Source organism: Lepidochelys kempii, chromosome 1 (assembly GCF_965140265.1).
Source record: "Lepidochelys kempii isolate rLepKem1 chromosome 1, rLepKem1.hap2, whole genome shotgun sequence".
Lineage (NCBI taxonomy): Eukaryota > Metazoa > Chordata > Testudines > Cheloniidae > Lepidochelys > Lepidochelys kempii.
The window spans coordinates 266,491,423-266,510,845 of record NC_133256.1 but is presented as its reverse complement, the minus strand read 5'-3'; the positions used below and the strand labels follow the sequence as shown (position 1 = coordinate 266,510,845).

Here is a 19,423-nt window from a genome sequence, read left to right as displayed (position 1 = left end):
CGTGTGTGAGGGAAAAAGAGAGAAACTCACTCTGCTTTGACAATGTGCCAACCCAGTGCATCGAGACTGGTCTATTTTTTGACCAATATATTTGCAAATTTTATCCACACACTGTCCCCAAAATGAAGATAAATATACTATCTTGCAAATTTAATAAAATCAGTTAGTAAATTTAATCACACCATGTAACAGAAAGGTTAAACAGGCTGCTCTCAATGAAAGATTTTTTTTCATTTTTTGCAACAACAACCTGTCAGCTTTCAGTTTAAGAGGAGGAGTGGTGTGTGCTAGCAAATACACATTCTTTGCCTTTAAATTTTGCTGTTGTCATAGGACAGAGTATTAAAAAATTAATAGAATGACAAACAAGTAAAAATTCATTATTTCTGTGCTTACCTCTTGTATGAAGTTCTCTTCCATTGATAATGAGAGTAACTACCATTACTGTTAATAGGAGTTAAATAAATTGGAGCAGAGACCCCTAATATTATAAATATGAGCCCTTTTCTTACACCACAGTTTGTGTTCCTGAGAAACAAAATGGTAGAATATCAGTAATGACAACATGGGTGACTGTTTTCAATTGTAGACCTTGAAATGGAATTACATTAAACTATATTCCAAAAGTGTCACACAATGGTCTTTTTTTTAATATGTTATTTTATTTTAATTTCAACAATGCAGAATCTGGTATACAGACAATGTATTGTCCACTAGTTAGAGTGGATATTACAATGTAAATATGCTGCAGTCTAGCACCAAAGAGCATTAAGCACATATGGAATGACTTAAACCAAAGTGAAGAATGAATGTCAGAATAATATGTGTACTCTATATGTGCATTCTCCAACTTATTTATTCTTATGTTTGTGTGAGAGTTAAAATTTCAGCAGGTCTGTAACGGGGACCCATCAGCGTTAATGCAAAGCCCAATAATTTCTTCATAAGCTTTCTGTACTGTACTGTGAAAATGCAAAGCACAGATTACAAATATTGTGCCTAATTATTAATATGAAAAGAATTATTACAGTTGTAATCGCTTAATTGACAGATTTTGACATCGCTGCCATAATTTTCTCAATTTTGATAATAGGACTAGTAAATTTAGACATGTAGGGTTGTATTTTTTAAAATTGTTGCCAAATTATTATTCCTGGCGAGTGAGCCACATTTTGTTCTCTGTTACACCAGGGTAAATATAGAGTAGCTCCATTCATTCCAGTGAAGTTACTCAGATTTGCAACAGTGTAATGGAGAGCAAAATTTGTCCCTAGTATTGTATGTGTATTGGATGCACAATATTATTTTCAAAGGTACAACAGTCTTGCTTTTGCACAAGTAAATGTGTGCAACTAATTATGTTGTCAGCCAGGCAAGCATTATCTATGTCACTGTAAGTTCTAGTAATTTACTAGATGATGTACCAGGAAATTTCAGTCAAGCCTTCTTTTACTTAGGTAGGCTCTCCTCACATGAAAACCAGCATATCTAATGATTACTTCCTATACTTTTCCTCAGTCTGTGCTTAATATACTCAGTATTTTACAAACAACTTAACAATAAATGTGTGTGTTTGAAAAATTAAGAGACTGAGTTGGAAGATACTACTCTAAACATGTCTGGCAGGTTTAAATATTATACTTTCACCTTGTGTTAAAATGCATACAAAAACCAAAACCTGTAAACCACCAGAACATTGTTCTTGGTGATTGCCACTATGTAGACTATAGCATCTGATCTCCTCTCCTGCATGGAGCCAATAGGGTTCACACAAAATATATCTGGTCCCATATGTTCAACATGCTAGATTGATCTTTTAGCCTAGGAATGAATGTTGTAGACTTAACAAGCATTCCTCTCCTCTGATCTGATCACTAGCTCACATAGGTGGAGATCATTACATTTCTCCTTCCATTAGGAGAGCAAATCAACAACGCTGGTTCACCCTGAAGGTTCCTGAATCTATCTATCTTATAATATTTTCTAGAAATGCAAATTATCCAGCTGCAAGGCCCTCCTTTCTCACCAACCATGAAGATTTCCACTGACAAATTACTGAGGCAAAAGAGTAGAACACTAATGAGCAAGCCAAGTCTGTGCCACTGCAGTAATAGAAGTAAAGCAACAATTCTACTCCTCCACCAACACAGCTGCAAAATCATGACTGGCTGACCTATTCTGTATAGTGAAATGGCTCTTCAATCCAGACTCTATATCCCAGATACTTCACCCAAGCACTAACTACTGCAAATTCAGATATTTCTTGGGGGGGGATTCCAGCCCTTCCCGTAGCAGGGACCCCATTCCGGTTTTCGCTTGTGCCCCCCCTGTGCCTCCCACAAGAGCCCCGGGAATCTCTTACCCACACAGTGTGTGAGTCTGTGCCTCCTGGAGTTGAGTTCTCAGAGGGCTTCCCTGTGCTCTGCTGTACAGGAAAAGACTCCCAGTGTGCCAAGTTGCAACATCAGTTGGCCTAGCTGTCCCTCCATCGTCTGGCCAGACTGGCAGCCAGGCCAAATTTAAGTGGTGTTGAGATCCTGTGCACCAGGCTGCAATGCAATTTAGCTTGGCCTCCCCTCCCTCTGTCTGGAGGGGCAGCTGAGTCAAATTTCAGTGGTGGTGTGACCATGGAAGACGGAGTGATGCTCTGACCATTCCAGCAGCAGCTGCACAGATTTAGCAGGGGAACGTTGCTTTGAAGCGGTGGGCCTTGGCCCCCCGGCTCCGCAGCCTGTGGAACTTTGAGCAAGTGCAAAAACTTGGGGGAAGGTGGGACATTTGCCCCAGCCTCCCCCAGCCTCTTCACTGGTGCCACTGCTGCAAAGAGCTCTTATGTTACTTTGCAGGGGAGATAAGTCAAATATGATGGGATTTTACAGAGCTAGAGAAGTCCATAACTTCTCTAACTTGGCAATAACCAGCCACCATCCCCAGTGCAGATTGCGCCCATCATGCAAGGTGAAGCTCAAGAAGATTTAGGAATATTTGACCCACCACCTTAAAAACACATCAGTGCTCATCCAGGATGGTGAATGCCAGGAAAGAACAAGTGTGTACATTGCTAATGGAAATTATCAGAGAATTCAGAGAATTGAACCTGGCAACTTTCCTGTAAAGTGCAATCCATTCACTGAGCAATGTGCATTCTCAGAGGCCTGCTTGACTCTTCATATAGTGCAGGAGACCAGCCTGCATCAGCCTTCTTCATCCATTCTGTGCACAGAAGGATCTGACCATGATCTGTATTTGTCATCTAGAAGCTGCATTACTGTAACTGTGTTCTGATTTCCCCCACTGGATCTCAGGCTTCTTCTGTGCCAATTCACTCCCTTGGTTGTGATTTTCAGAACTAGAAATGGGTCAGTACCCTGCTATATCAGTGACTACTTTCCATCCATGGCTCACCAAGACATACGCACCTCACAAAGCTTAGGATGAAATGTGTGAGTATTGTATATGGCAATCAGATAGAAGTACCTTTATAGACTAATTTTGGGGGATGTTTCCAAATGGTGAGGTTCGTTAACCTGTGAAGAAGTATTTTGAGGGAAGCGTTGGAAGCATTATTACAAGAGTCATTTCAAATTAGATTGAACCAAAGAACTCAAAAATATACTGTTGGAAATAATTATTCTTTGGCAGCAGGATAGACAAAAGTGATAAAGGCTTTTCTGTAATGAATTTTTAATTAATTACAGGCCCAAACCTTCAAGGTGCTAAGCACTTCCTGAAGACAATTAGAGTTGAGAGCACTCAACACCATGGAAAACTGGGCCCTACAGCTGTTCATTCAAAGGCTATAGGCACTGAGCTTTTGCTTTTATTGGTAACATACAACATAGAACAACTCCTCTGTTTTTAACCTTTCAGATCTTCAAGACACAGGTTAATCCATCATTATCTATTTGTTGTAGATTTATTCATAAATTGTTCCATAGTGAAGTGTCAAAAAGAATAATAGCTGTGTCCCTGTGGATTAATTTTTCCATGGGATTGTCTCCTAAATTTATTTTTCCAAAGCAAACACATAGGTTCTTCTTGCTAATGTGAGGGAATAGAGATAGTCCTCCTGCAATTTATATAATTTTAGGCACTTCCATGTTTCTTACTCTTGGATTTAATGTATAAAATTACATAATTCAAAATAAGGACTTTTAAAATTTTATTTCCTGTCTGTGTTTTTATCACCATCCTTTCTCCAAGTATGTTTGAAAGGTGCATAATATTGAGTATTGCGTATTACTGAGTATGCCTGTTTAACAACACTTCTCCTTCTCCCTCCATGGAGTTCTATGCCTTCAATTCCATCCTCAGACCCTGTGCCCCTCCCTCTTTCCCAGGATCTCACCAACTTCTTTAAGAAGATTGGAAACATCCTTCAATACTGTGCTTCTCCTTTCACTCCAGTTGCTAACCTTGAGCTATCTCACAATTACTTTCACTCCATTTCCTTTACATACCCCTGACCTTATGTCCTCACTAACTAACCACATCTCTCTCCTTCACCCTAAACCTCTCAGTATCTTCTCATCTTTTTCCTTACCCTCAGTGTAGTATCCCTCCTCCAAATGCTGAGTTTTGAACGCACTTGTCTGTTAAACTGCTGCCGCTCCTCCCTTCATCTTTAAATTCCTTGGTAGGCAATATATAATCTCTGTCTTGATTTACCAGTATTACTGCTGTTTGTTTCTGCTAGCACCCTAATGGTTTTAAAAGAAGGCACTGACGTTGTCACAAGGCATTTCCTTCTCTTCTGATTCCCTCCTGGTATTCCTTATGTTCCACTGAAATTTCTCTCAGTGAAATATTTGGTTACCTCTTCCTGGACAAGTCTGAGGGCCTTTACTCTGTGGTCAACCTCCTTAATCTTTCTGCAAAGTGATCTGAGAGACTGGAGAGTAAGGGACCATGAAAGCAAAGGGTGATCAGAGTATCAAGGAGGAAAGAGTGGCCTCTGTTCTTGGTACCCTCCTTTACCCCCAAATCCTCCTTTCTGTCTGTTCTATATAGGTTCTTATGCTTGCCCCATCACCGTAGTCTCTGGGTGCCTTCCACTAGTGAATTCAATGGCATGACTAACACTCTTTCTCTCATCCTCTCCCCAGGGGAGTTGTTGGCCATGGTCTTCGTGCTGGAGCTTTAGGCTATGATTTAAAAATGCTGGGCCCAGGCCATTGATCACCTTGAAATTAAGGACCAAGACCTTGAACTTGACTCGTTATTCAGTGTAGGGAGTGGAGGATGGGTGTGATGTGCTTACAATAGCCTGTATTGCTGAGGTTACTAACTGCAATATTTTGGACTAGTTGGAGTTTCCGTGGGCTGATGGCTTTATGCCCAGGCGTATTGCATCTTTGTAGTCCAGATGGGAGGTGACGAAGGCATGTGTAACTGAGGCCAAGTCATTATCTGCCAGGATCGAACAATCTCTTGGCCAGATGGAGACGACAGAAAGTGTTGTTTTGGGATGCTGCCATGTGAGAGCTTAGCATCAGTGCTGAATTCAGGAACTCCCTTAAACTATGGACTGAATTGACCAGCTAAGAGCATGTGCCCTCAAACGGAGGAGACTGCACCATGGCTGCAAACTCTTCCAAATGCTTTTCTCTGTCTATTGGTGTAACCTGCATCTTGTGCAGGTTCAGCTTCAACCAACTGTTCTTGATCCAGGAGCTGATCTTGTCCAAGCTTTGGGCCATCTTGGTAGTATGGTCATATAGAGTGAAAGAGAAGTAGAGCTGTACATCATCTGCATAATGTTGGTCCAACTCTGTGCAAATGAAACATTTGTCCATGTCCTGGTTATCTCCCATCTCGATTACAGCAACTTCTTCCTTTCTGTCCTCTTTGACCTCACATTTATCTCTCCCAGCCAGCTTTTAGTTTCTAAAATTATCTTCTTCAGCCTTTGATTGGACCACACCATTCATGTTGCATTTCTGTACACAGAGGAAAACATACGCTTTCAGTCAAAACATACATTTATTTTATATTATGGAAAACAGGAAGAAAGAACAAAAGTAAAGTCTCCATAGGAGAATGTGTCTCCTAAGACTCTGCATCAACTCTGCCTTTCACAGTGGTTCCCTGTGTCTGCAGGCAGCAGTGTTCATATGTATTTAAAGTTGTAGTACAAAGTACACTAGTCATGTAATTAAATGTGCCACAACTCCCCTCTTTAATCACTCTATTTGGCTCTCCTTTGCATACCATATTAAGTTCAAACTTTGCATCCTCATCTTTTAGACCTCACCTAACACCACTCTAGTCTTTATCTTGGGTCTTGTCTCCTATTGTTACCCATTTGTTCCCTTCACTACCCCCAATTTCTTTCTTTCTTTCTTTCTTTCTTTCTTTCTTTCTTTCTTTCTTTCTTTCTTTCTTTCTTTCTTTCTTTCTTTCTTTCTTTCTTTCTTTCTTTCTTTCTTTCTTTCTTTCTTTCTTTCACTGATTCAGACATCAATACACTGAAATGTCTAATAATGAAACACTTGAAATGTTTCCTCTGTCAGCTCTGTGAATTGAGATTAGAGCTGGCTGTGTTTCTTAGCATATGGTTTGAATTTTCATTTTAGTAGCTGATCAGACTATTGAGATTTACATACCATATCTCTGCAAACAACTGCTTTTCAGTTGTGAGCAAGTTCTGGTGTAGCATCTTTATACTGTGATAGGCTCAGACTTTTCCATTTTAGTATAATTGTAATTTTCTGAAATGACAGATTTTCAAAAACAATATTGCATGGATAGATTGAATTATGCTATGGTGTGTTTAGAGTGATGAAAGAATTATCTAAGTAGTTTCGCTATTTTACACTGTGTACTCTCTCTCTCTCTCTCTCGCTCTCGCTCTCTCTCTGTGTATGTACATGTTCGCGAATGTGTGCTTGCAAATGTCCTCTCTCTGTGATATACCCATGTGCACCCCCACCTACCTTCAACATATATATGATGGTAGTAACCATGTGAAAAATTGCTTTTATGCTGTCCCTTTACGCACCTCACCTGCCCTTTTTACTCTAGTTCATCTAATTAGGACTACTAATGTTCCAATGCTCTGAGCATCCTCAAACAGCAGCCATTTTTTTTCACAAAATAACCTGCCAGAGAAGTGTTTTTCTTTCCCCCTTACATGGGGATTTCCCCCGCTTCATTATATTGGTCTCAGGAGCAGGATGAGGCAATGTTCAGGTCTGAATCAATGACACTTTTAAAATCCAATATCTCTCCACACATCAGGCCTACCAAGTGAGAATTATACCTTTAGAAAGTAGAAAAAAGAGATTCCCAATGGCATGCAAAATACTTGCTTCTAACCTTATCAGGCCCTGAGATGTCACACACAAAATCTGGGCATTATAATGTATAGACAAACTATTTTTGTTAATTTGTAGAGATTTGTAAATGTGGTTCCTTATAATTGTCATCTCCTTCTATGGCCTGTACAATTGGACTGGAGTGTAGTAACACATAATAAACATATGCAACCTTAATTCTACCCCCTTGTGCATTATATGTCTTCAGTTACATGATCAGATACTGTTTTTCCCTGCAGGGTGTCTCCTTCATTCAGTTAAAAAGGGACTTGGGCAAGTCACTTCACCGCCTCTCTTTTTCAATTCTGTCCTTTCTTTGTCTTGTCTATTTAAGTTGTAAGCTCTTTGGTAGAGCTGGTTGAAAAAAAGGATATATTAATGAGTTTGTACACTTCTACCATGGGCCCGTAATCCAGGTAGGCGGCTTAGGCACTACTGAAATACAAATAATAGAAAAAAATGATAATTCACCTAAAAGGGGAGATCTAGGACAGAAGTATAACTACCTTTAAATGCCAACAGTAACACTTTAAACTTCATGCCTGTGTGTCAGCAACAAATGTACTCTACATGAACCAATAACGGAATGACATGAGAATAGCAAGAACAATAGGAAAATTATCTAACAGCATCATTTTAAATTTCATTGCAAGCTCTTCAGGGCAAGAACCATGTCTACTTCTGTTTGTACAGTACAAAGTACAACAGTTCCCTGATCCTGGTCATTGCCTCTGGGTGCTGGTGTAATACAAATATTGTAAATAATGTACTACGAGTAAAGATTGGAGGCTGTGCATGAAGGAAAAAGGATGGCTGGCTAAAAGGAAATAAATATTACAGTTATTGAAATAATGATGCAACTAAACCAGGAGCCAATTTTTATCAGCTGAGAAAGCACCAAGAGCAATGTATTTCAGCAGTATTAAAGAAATGAAGTAATCAGTATCAAATCCCACCGCTAATATTAGACGATAGAGAAAGGTTGGTTCAAAAAGGTGTCTCTGCCACTGCTGCTGGGTAAATGGTTCGACAGTTAACTTCTAAATCTTGAAAGCAGTGAGATTAAGTTGAGAATCTGAGGGTTGAACAAGATTTCCAACTTGCCAGTATGTAACTTAAGAAAGAAATGCAAGACATCTGCACCCTGTGATATGAGCCTTAAGTTGGATAATATGATCATGGACAATATCAGAAAAACTAGTAAATAAATAATAAATCTGAATATCATCAGGATTTTAATGTTACCTTAATCCCCCAGAGTGAATGCAGTAGGAATTCCATTTTGGACTTGATAGTGCATTTCACATAAAATGTGACGGAATGGCTATTTAATATCTCTGTGTGAAGGTTTGCATATTCAAACTTGTTTTATCTGTAGTGGTATGCGTTGTAAAATCCATAACCTTTACAGCAACAGTCTTATTTCAAGAAGTAACTTTTAGCTGCTGTTCTGATGGGAACTAGTAATTCTCTGTCTCGTTTTTATGTTCTCTGTGGTGGTTTTGCCTGAATAATGACTGCAGGATTTGGGTCTTTCTTTGTTTTGATAAATGTACAAAACTTTAACAGCAAGATGGATGCTCAGATACCACCTTGATGGACATGGCATAAGAATCTAGATTAAAAGTAAGGCTCAAAAAACATTATGCTATCATATAATTCCAGGAGTTATAGGCAAGGGTAAGGGTTTGATCTGCATACAGAGTTTCCTTCCCCTACCATGGGCCCTCTCTTTGGGTTGGAAGGAACTGGGGTCTGGGGCTCCCTGATTCTCACCCTACTCGGTGTCTTGATTGGCTGCTGCAGGGATGCAGGGACCCTGACTGGTTTGGTGCTCTCCTGTTCCCTGAGTGGGGTCTTGAAATTTTTTCCAGGCCAGCAGCCATTTTGAGTTTGCTGTTACTTATCCTCCCTCCCTGTGGTTACTTTAGTCTGATCTCAACTTCCTGGGATGCAGAGGGCTTTTGCTAATTGTCTTTTGGGGTTATGAAGGGATTTTTTTTAATCTCCTTTCTGACTCATGAGGTTTGGTTTCCTGAAGTTTTATATAAAGTGTTTCTGTCGTAATATTTTCAGGAGTCCAGCATATAGGAGTTTGCAAAGTCCAGCTGGCACGTTGACAGTCCCGTAAGGCTCTGGCCGGTGGAGGGGCTTGGTATAGTAAGCAGGGTATGTTTCTCTAGGATTTGTGCATTCTAAGGCCTCCCTTAATCAGTTCAGCCATCACTTCACTGTGAGGTAGGAATTTGGCTGCAATGCCAATTTCCTTATCATTGCAGGGGTGCAGCTGGCTTACATTTTGATGTTTTATAGGTCCTGCAGTTGGTGTACAGGCCAGTTTTGGAGTGCAGTGGTATTTACCTGCTTGATAGCATTGGGGTGATTAAGCATTTTCTGATTCTAATTGTCTGGTCAGAGTTAATAAAATTAGGGCCTCATTTTAACCATATGTATTTATTCTGCGCCCTATTCAAGGTGCGTGTCAGTCATGTGCTCTTCTCCCGGGGTAAGAATTCTGCTGACTTCAATGGGAGCAGAATTAGGCCAATGCAGGGAGTGTTTGAAAATCTGACCCATGAATTTGAGTCAAAACTATGCAACCACGAATGATTTTATAAAAGTCAGGCATTTCAGGCTGCACCAATGTAAATAATACTATATGTGATGTAAAATATTATTGTTTGGACTTTGATAGAACTAATAACCCAATTCCAGGTAGTTAAAGAAGGCTTAGAATTGGAAAAATGCATTTTTAAAAACATCTGTAAGGCAGTGGCAGTGTGAGTGAAACATATGATAATGTAAGAATAATTTAGAATTTATCAGTTCAGGTTCCATCACAATATAACACTAAGCCCAGTAATTTCTATCATTTTTGAAGCTGTAGATTTTTTCACATGGTGAAGATGTAAACCCATAGCCCCCAGAGATGATTTTTAAATGGCCTCTAAATGTTCATCTACTATTATTCACATTCACTTGCATAGGTAAATAGAATTTAGACATACAATCTAGATAGAGGCATACAGACTGGGTAGCTGAACATCCAGTTTGCATTTACAAACTACATTATTTACCTGTATAAATAACTGTGCAAGTTTGGGTGCATAAATTTAGAGGCTGATTTGAGGTCTCTGAAAATGTGGCCCACAATGAATGAGCAAAATGACTCACCTGTTAGTTCGTCAAATTTAGGGCCAAACTTCAGATCTCCATATAGGATTTTTTTTTGTTAGCTAGTCTTTTTTCTTGTCTTACATTTTGGGGGTTTCTTTGCTTTCAGAAAAGCAGTGAATCTCTGAAGTTTTTTCTCTGTCCATTGTATTTGGTAGTAACTCTCTTTTAGATTGAAGAGTGTTTCAATTGTTTTCATGCTAAGACATTATAGTTTCAAATTGTGCTACTTAGGTTGGATTCAACACATGACCCTCCAGGAAGGATCTTCTCTGGAGGAAGTTTTAGAGATTGCCCTTGAAAAGTATTTGGAAGATTTAAGCTATGTTAGCTCCCAAGTCAGTAAAGAACATGCTTTGGAGAAAGTCCTTAACAAAATGAAAATGGATTGGAAAGGTGTTTATTTTAGTTTTTCATCTTACAAAGACACAGGAATTCTTGTTCTAACAGCTGTAGTATGCATATAAAAGCATATGAATCTTAAATTGAAATGCTGAAGAAACTGTGTACAAAATCTTATTTTACCTTGTTAGAAGAGCTTTAATTAGTTCCTTTAATGACTGGAGGAGAGTGGTTTCTCTCAGTTTTATTTTCCCCCTCTAAACATGAATGAAACATTATCATGTCCCGCTGAAGCACATACAATATTTTAATTGCATTTCATTGTTCCCAAACCTAATTTGTTGAAAGTTAATTCTAATGATATCAGTGCCTGAGCTGAATCAGTGCTCACATGAGAGATTTGGTAAAATGAAATCTTTATACACAGTAAGTCCACCAGCTTTTTCAAACTACTTTTATTATCTGTCTTTAGGAAGATCTAATTTATTTTTAAGGGTGAGCTGCTGTTTAAAACATAAACATTACTACCAGTGAATGATAACTTTTTTCAAAGTACTCAACTCTCATGTATAAAAAATAACAAGGGATTCAAAAAGCTGTGTTTCTCAGAGTGATTTTTAAAATAGAATGGTTTGGTGATTGTGAATATTGGAATGGACATATTTTGAAGGCATCAAGTCTGGTTGAGCTATCCCCAGTATAATACCCAGAGTTGCATGTCTCTTCTGTGCTTTCCTTGAGCACTTTTCATTTTATTTTGAAAGGGTTAGCCATTTATTTATTTCCATCTATAGGATTTTAACAAGAGACAATAAAACTAGCACCTAACAGCTAACCCTGCTCATGAGAATCAACTCTCAACAAAGATTCTCCACCCCCACATAACCCTCATCCTCCTTCTGCTACATGCAAAGTAAGTAGATATTCTTTGTAGTAAGCCATGCAAGTGAACAACATTGGTTGGGCTAGAGCAGTGGAGGAAGTTCGTTCCAAACCACAGGTCTCTCATAGAGGATGCTGTAATCAAGATGGATCCAGCTCAGGCATCTCTACTGATCACAAAGACAGAGGCACATCTTAAGTAGGAGGGTCCCAAGCCATTTAGAACTTTATAGGTTAAAATCAATGCCTTAAACTCCATCTGGAAACCAGTAATCAGCCAGTGCAGATGGCCAAGTACTGGTGTGATGTGTAGCCAGTAGGAAGCACGCTTAAACAGACCTTCACTTTCACCACCTCCACCTCTACCATTTTAGGTTTATGGGTTGATTTAACGTGAAGTGCCATGCAGTGCACATTTCAGTAATCCAGTCTTCAGGAAACAAAGGCACAGATCACAATAGCACAAGGCCCGCATGTGAAAAAAATGGTTGCAATCTCCTGGCCTGACAGGTGAAAAAAGCATGCCTGACCACTGATCCTATATGATCATTTGGCAGCATCTGGGGATCTAACTTTGCTCCCAGATTCACAGATTTTAATTTGAGAAGGGACCAGTCTGATTTCTGCATCGGAGTTAGAGCATATCTTTCTATCCCAGTGATGGATTAAGCCCACTGTTAAACAGTCACATCTTATTTCCGGTTTCAGCTTTGAACTTTGCTGAGTTCAACTTCCAGCCCTCAACACTGGGATCACAGTATGAATCACAAATGTCAGGCAGTGTTTCATCCTCACCATTTCTTCTGGTTGCTTCTCGCAGCATGGAGACACTCAGATACAATGGCGATGGACAAGTATTTAAAAACCTAGATAGACGGCATCACTTCAGTCTTCTCTGGATCGAGCTTGAGCAAGATAGCTCCCATCCATGTCTCCCAATGGCTGGCTCGCTCAGTTGAGAAAGAGCAAGATGGGTGCTGTTAGCATACTGAAAATGCCATAAGCCTATCTTGTGGCAATCACCTGTGGAAATGGGAGAGATGGGACTGTATGCAACTCCATATAAAAGTGCCCTTTTGGGAATAGGAGCAATTGCCCCACACTGCCTTCTAGGGAATGTTCAACAAGAAAAGAACAAAACTATAAATGAGCAGCACAACTCACTCCTGCTGAAGGCCAAAGACAAGTCAGTACCTCATTATTGATGGTATCAAAGCTCTCAAAACAAATAATTCTAAAAATAGTGAAACAGAACCTCTGTTAATGCCATTGAGCTCTTTTTAATACATCTAGTGCATGGAATCGCTCCTCTAGAAGTTGTTGTTCTTTGCAGCTATTAACACTGCTTGTTGGAGGAGTCAAGACAAATGTACAGGAACCAGAAGTACTAGGCTAGAAGAAGGCCACTTTTGCAAAGAGGAAACTGAGTAGGGACAGACAAAATATGGTGTCAAAATATGTAGACAGGACACTCTTTTAAAAAATTGAGACCTGGCTCCTTAAATTGTGATATATAAATAGTCCTCATTTTCAGCATGCAGGAGCTTTCCTGTGGAGAAATTTGTAGAACAGATGAGCTCATCATTGGCTGAGCTCAAAGCAAGAGAGTAACAGAAACTTAATTTCTGTGCCAGTCCTTCTGTTTGCAAAATAATGTTAGAGAAAATCAAAATATTGTTGTTATGTAGCCCACAAAGAATGTTGTGGGGGCTCCCATGTCTTTACACATCTCTCCCATTAAAGTATTAGATTCTCATTGTATTCCAAAGACTAGAAGACAACAGCAGACAGCTAATAAAATACTAATCTAAGTCTTAAGGCTGAATTTGAGGAGTCCAGTTAAATTGGTTTAATCCCTCGTATGTGATTTGTTTCCTCCAGTATATGCAAGAGTGTTTGTCTTCCTTTGAAGCTTCCTAAATTATTGAAGAAAGTGTTGTGTTTAGGAGCCCAGGTGTCTCTTTTCCTCTAAGGAACAGCCCCAGTTCAGCTGAGAGTATCAACTGCCATTAACGGAACAATTCACAATCCTTTTCATTCCTTGCTACAGCTAACCCTTTCTGACTTGCTTTAAAGGCTTTGTTGGTCGGAAGATGTATGTTCCTCTCACTTGCAATTTCTTGTTGTTCTGAATGTTTTGGGCTTAAGGGGAGGGAATATGGCCATACAGAAATATCTTCCCTATCAAAGTGGAAACAGTTTTAGTGAGCCTTTAAGCAGGTCCCATAAACATAATACAGTAGATGAACTCTCACAGCCGTACTTTAAAGCCTGTTAAAAATGTCTCTGCAGTGGATGCAGAGCAAGTGCACAGAGAATAGTGTTTGTGTTATGACTGGAAGATGAATGACTTCTTAGTGAAAGAAAGTCTAATGTTAATTAAAACTTTTTCAGGGTTTGGGTGAATAATACCACATTTGTGGTGTTAAATCGCCTGTCATTTTAATTGCATGAAAAATGGACTGTGTAATGTTAGCAAATGTTCATATTGATTACAAGCCTCTTGTGTATGCTAACCCAAAGAATTAAATGTTTTGATTGTTTTTTTTGCAAAACAGCCATATTGATTATAAAGCTTGTACTATGAATATGTTGAAGGTCATTGTTACAATCTTTTACAGGGAGGACTGTCACCTTAAAGCAAAAACAAACAAAGATAAACAAAATCTACCTAAAATTGTCCAGAAAATCTTATTGTACTTACTGGGCTTCAGATGTATATTTCCAATTCATAGGGAGTTCACTGAACTCCCAGATCAAATACAAAAAAATTACACCAGGTTCTCTAGGAGACATATGCATTCTCTCCCTTTTTGTCTGCCATAGAGAAATAAGGCATATTCTCTCAATAAAGCAAAGGACAAGCTGAAATGGTTCAAACTAAAAAGTTACCGAAAACTGTAAGATATTTTAGAATAGGAAACAAACGGTAGGTCCTGTCTGATCCATCTGGCTTGCCTCCTCGTATGTCAGTCTGTCTCTCTATACCAAGTCGATAAAAATGATTAGAGCAGACATCTCACAAATGTACACCCTTAAACCATGAAGCGGTAATGCTGTGCAGGAAAATTTTTTCTGACCTTTTCAAATTACATCCAACTGCCTGGGGAATTTCGCAGTGACTAGAGGTAATAAAGTTCAATCCGTTTTGCTGGTTGGCTTCAAATTTAGCTCCTCAGAAGCCCTAACTTATCTGTTCTTTTTATCATGGCCTTGGCATCCATTCAGTACTGTAATCCATGCATCTAATCTTTTTTTCTCCCCTCTCAGGTTCTGCTGGAGGATCACATTGTGAAAACTATGGCCATGAAAGGCCCTCCATTTATTGCACCCTTCAAACACGAAATATTAGCATGGGAGGCTAAGCTGGTATGTTGCCTTTTGAGAGGCTCTTGTTGAATTTAATTAGCTTTTAGATTTCATCTCCATGCTACATCTCAGTTTTCAGCACCCTATGAGATTTATGCTTCAGTAATTTTCATTATATAAAACTTTTCAAAGTTTGCGGTGCTACTTGCACTGTGTAGAATGTTAAAAAGGAGGGGGGGAAGCATAAAGTTCTTTATGTTAAATTGATTTCACTTTAGTTTTTATTGTGTGAGCCCAAATGCAATAGACACAGTCATCCGGTAAGTAAGTGAATCATCCAAGTGAGACTCACAAACAGGCAGCTGTGCTGGCCCATTCTTCATTGTGCTTCACAAAGTAGAGCAGAAAACAGAAGTTGAGACCACTTTCTTTTAACTTTGTAAGAATATAGTGGTGTTGAGTGATTTGTATCTGGTAACAGCTCACTTTATTTTTAATATGTGGTATAAATGGCATTTATTGGATGTGGTAAGGGAACACGTACATTCCTCATTGCTTGCAACAAATGAAATTTCATGTTTGTTGTCTCCAGCATGACTAATGCAGGAGATTATGGAAACCTGGCTGCAAGTTCAAAAGGCCCTGGTGACCATGTATTGCTCACACGATATATGTAACCAAATATCAGTAGAAGGAAAGCACTTTGAAGTTGTCAGTAGGAACTGGTAAGTTTGTTGTTGTTAGCTAGTTAGGGTCTGATTCCCTCTCCACACCCTCTTTTTCCAGAGCTGCTTTTTGGACTCAATGAAAATTCTGCATGCAAGTGGGTATGAAGAACTGGGCCCTTATTGCAGTAGGTTCTCCTTAGCTTTGCTTAATCTTTAATTGTATCAGTCTAAAACAGTTACTACTTTTACCTTAATTTTCAGTAATGATAAAATTTCTCTTGAATGTAAATATAGCTAGATCTATATATGCATACTATAGAACAGTAGTTTTCTAAACTTTATACCATGATTTTTTCTGAGGTGTTCTTTTGGCCAATGGTTCTGAAGTGAAGGGAAAGATGGTCTACTGAATAAAACACAGGACTAGGAATTTGGAAATCTGTGCTTTGTATATAGGTCTGGCATACTGTGGTTGTGCCTCTTAGTTAAATCATTTAGTCATTCTGTGCCATGGTATTTCCATCAGTAAAAACAGGGATAATACTTTTACTGATGTATATAGTTATTATTATCACTACTGTTGCTATTACTCTTATTGCTATTTTTTATTATTATCATGCTCCCATGCCTCAAAGGGATGTAGTGAGGCTTACTTATTTAATATTTTTGAAGTGGTTTGAGATCCTCAGTTGGAAGGCAATATAGAAGAGTAAAATAGTATTATAAAGCATTCTTGATTTGTAAGAAAATATTTTGCATGTCCAATTGTTTAATCTACTTCCCTTTTTTGCAAACAAGATACCTTAGAAGAATTAGAATATCAAGTAAAAGTTTGAAGAAAAAATACGAAGTCACTGTAAGGAAAAGTGTGTATTTTTCTTTGAGGAACATGATTTTTCTGAAGCATTTCCCAGGACATTTTTTCTTAAATTAAAAACCAAAACCCCTTGCCCTAAACTTTTCTTCACTATAACAAATCTTTTGCTGGCATCACATAGTTCACTCTCCTTATGTGTTATCCCCTTTTTCCCCACACTGTGTCTTGTCTATTTAGATAGTAAGCTCTTTGGGGTGGGGACTGTCTGTTGCTCTGTGTTTGTACAGTGCCTTGCACAATGGGACCTCATTCTTGGTTGGCCCTGAGGCACTGCCTTAATAATCAATTGTGTTTTGAAGCCCCTTTTGACATGTCAAAAGAGAGGGAGAGAGACTGAGTACTCATATTTCACCATTACAACTGCAAGTCTAATCTTACTATGGTTTTATGTCCTATAACATATGTTTAATGGTCTCAAAATGGAATCTAGTAAACTGTGGTCAATATCTAAAAACTGTCACTGCAATGAGCACTCAGTGTTTTGGCATCTGTCAGTTTCTACTAAATAGGGTGTAGTCTGGACTAGTATAGAGTATAGCCTAACCAGTTCATTCTCTATAGCTTAGCTGAGGGTTTGTGCAAAAATTGGAGATTTTACATCTTATTTTTAATCACATTGCTTCCATACTACTGATGTTTGCAATGTTAGAGATAGTGGGGTACATTTTAATCTGTAGGACAGCCATATTTCCAAATTACTCTGGAAAACAGTCATAAAACATGGTGAGAATAGTCCACTCGCACTGATTCTTACATTTTGAAAGTAGTTTAAACAAAATAACTGCCCCCCGTTGAGTAAAACTTTCTTCTTTACATGGTCATTGTTTTACTGCCTTGATTTCCTGTCCACGGAAAGCAGGCTGGGTACATGGATAGTCCAAAATTATTTTGTAAGGAAACAAGGTTACCCAGTGGCATCTTTCTTTTTCTTTCGCTGCAAAGTTTATCTCATCTAAATCTAGACTCTATGGTGAATATCCTTGCTACACATATAACATCAAATACAGTTATTATATATGTACACACACACACACACACACACAGAGTAAATGTATTTTACCACCCTAAACTAATTGGTACTAAACTGGAGCTTTTAAAAAACAATACATTTAAGATAATATTTGCTCAGTGCAGTCAGCTAAATTGATTTTTATATTGATGTGTTTGTTTAATCTCACAGTTTTGAAACTTCTGTAATACACTTAGGTTTATTTCTTCATGGAAAGTCTTTACTAGTCTTTATTTTGAGCAAATTAGGCTTCTCTTGGTACTACAGCATTAGATTTGCCTCCTGATACTGAGACCAGCAACCTAAAGGACACCTTGTTTGCCAAGAATATCAGAACACTGAGAAATGCCTTATGGCAGTAGCAAGCTTTAGAATCTCAAAGTAAGGTCACCAGTGTTGGCTGTATTTATATATCATCTTGCAGTATGCGCTTTGAAAAACGTAGGCAACATCTCAGTTATTTATTACCCCTCTCATAATATTTTAAATGGTAATACATCGGGGTGGTATTATTTTGAGTTGCATATAAGATTTTAAGACTGTCACAATATGAGTTTTCTTTTAATGCACATGTGTGTTAACAAGCTTGTTTTTATATTTATAACCATGAATGTTGCATGGGTACAGTTCTGAGGGGCCTTTAGCTTTTCCTACCACTCTGAAAGTTTTCAGCCTCATAAGTATTTAAAATAAACTTACACTAATAAGTAGAAAGGATTTCTCATTCATTTTCACATCGTTCATCATATTTTGTCAGTTGTTGACTGCATCTGTTGCATAAAAGAAACTTGCGGTGATGTCTAAATCTGTAAATTTCATTTTTTGGAGGTGTTTGTGTAGCAGCAGCTTTGACTTATTGCCAGTACTAGAGTAGAATGTATTTTTTCATTCCTGATTTACAATATTGAAATGTTGTGATGGCAGCGGTAAACTGGTGGACAGTTATACATTTTTGCAAAATAATGCATTTCAGTTTTACCTCTTTGCTTCAGTCCAGAGAAGAACATACATAGTGGATCAATATTTTATTAAAAGAAAATCCTGTAGACTGTGTTCAAATAGTACAATCAGTGATGCTAAAACATGAGATTGCACTGTGCACAGCAAAGGACTGATGTGTTGTCTGGCTTTGTTGTTGATAGAGCATTCTCTATTGTCTTATGTTATTTCTATTTTTATCATTAGTCCATGAAGTCTTAATAATTAGCTCTGTAATTTGCCAGAAAAACATGTTGATTTATTGAACTGGCTGAAGCAAAAAATAGCAGATCAATCTGGCATTGTAGGTTAATAGTACAGAACAAAGCACAGTCATAATTAGATGAGAAAAGGACTTTCCTTGTTCATTCCACTTTATAATAAAAAGTCCCTCAGCAAAGTGTCTTAGAAAATAATGCATTCAGACTGAGTGGAATTACCGCCTAGCAGATTCTATTTATCTGTAGCTTAAAAAGCAGCTGCGTTTTTGTAAAAAGCAATGAATGTGGCAGTCCTACTTAAAGGTAGAAGAAAAAGAACACCCCTTGTTTTGTAATAAGGGGATTTTCAATTTAAAAGAGAGAGAGAGCCTGTTGTGTGAAGTATGGTTATTACATTCACTGTATTCTATCTCACCCACCAGGAGGCTAATAATGAAGGAGTCAGTGAAGGAAGCCAATGGCATGAGGGTTATCTCACAGCCCCAGATGCTGGATAAGTTGAAGGAGGCAGAATCGCTTTTGGATGACATTCAGAAAGGCCTGAATGATTATCTGGAGAAGAAAAGACTATTCTTTCCAAGGTAAACAGTCCATTTCATCTGTTGGCTATGGGCATTGATATAAAATGTGTTTATATAAATATCTAT

The 19,423-nt window shown here is 38.4% G+C and overlaps 1 protein-coding gene across 3 annotated transcripts in view; it reads left to right on the top strand.

The window, feature by feature from the left end:
* The window catches only part of LOC140904998 (dynein axonemal heavy chain 12-like), an 84,561-nt gene that overhangs the window by 64,720 nt on the left and 418 nt on the right, over positions 1-19,423 (top strand). The window contains exons 9-11 of one of the 3 annotated variants that reach the window (XM_073327472.1): positions 14,985-15,083; positions 15,616-15,748; positions 19,199-19,357. In XM_073327472.1, coding sequence (XP_073183573.1) covers positions 15,624-15,748; positions 19,199-19,357 — 284 coding nt within the window. In that variant the 5' untranslated portion in view covers positions 14,985-15,083; positions 15,616-15,623. Of the gene's footprint in view, positions 1-14,984; positions 15,084-15,615; positions 15,749-15,809; positions 15,878-19,198; positions 19,358-19,423 lie in introns of those variants that run through there. The other 2 variants (XR_012156696.1, XR_012156697.1) reach the window with 2 other exon arrangements.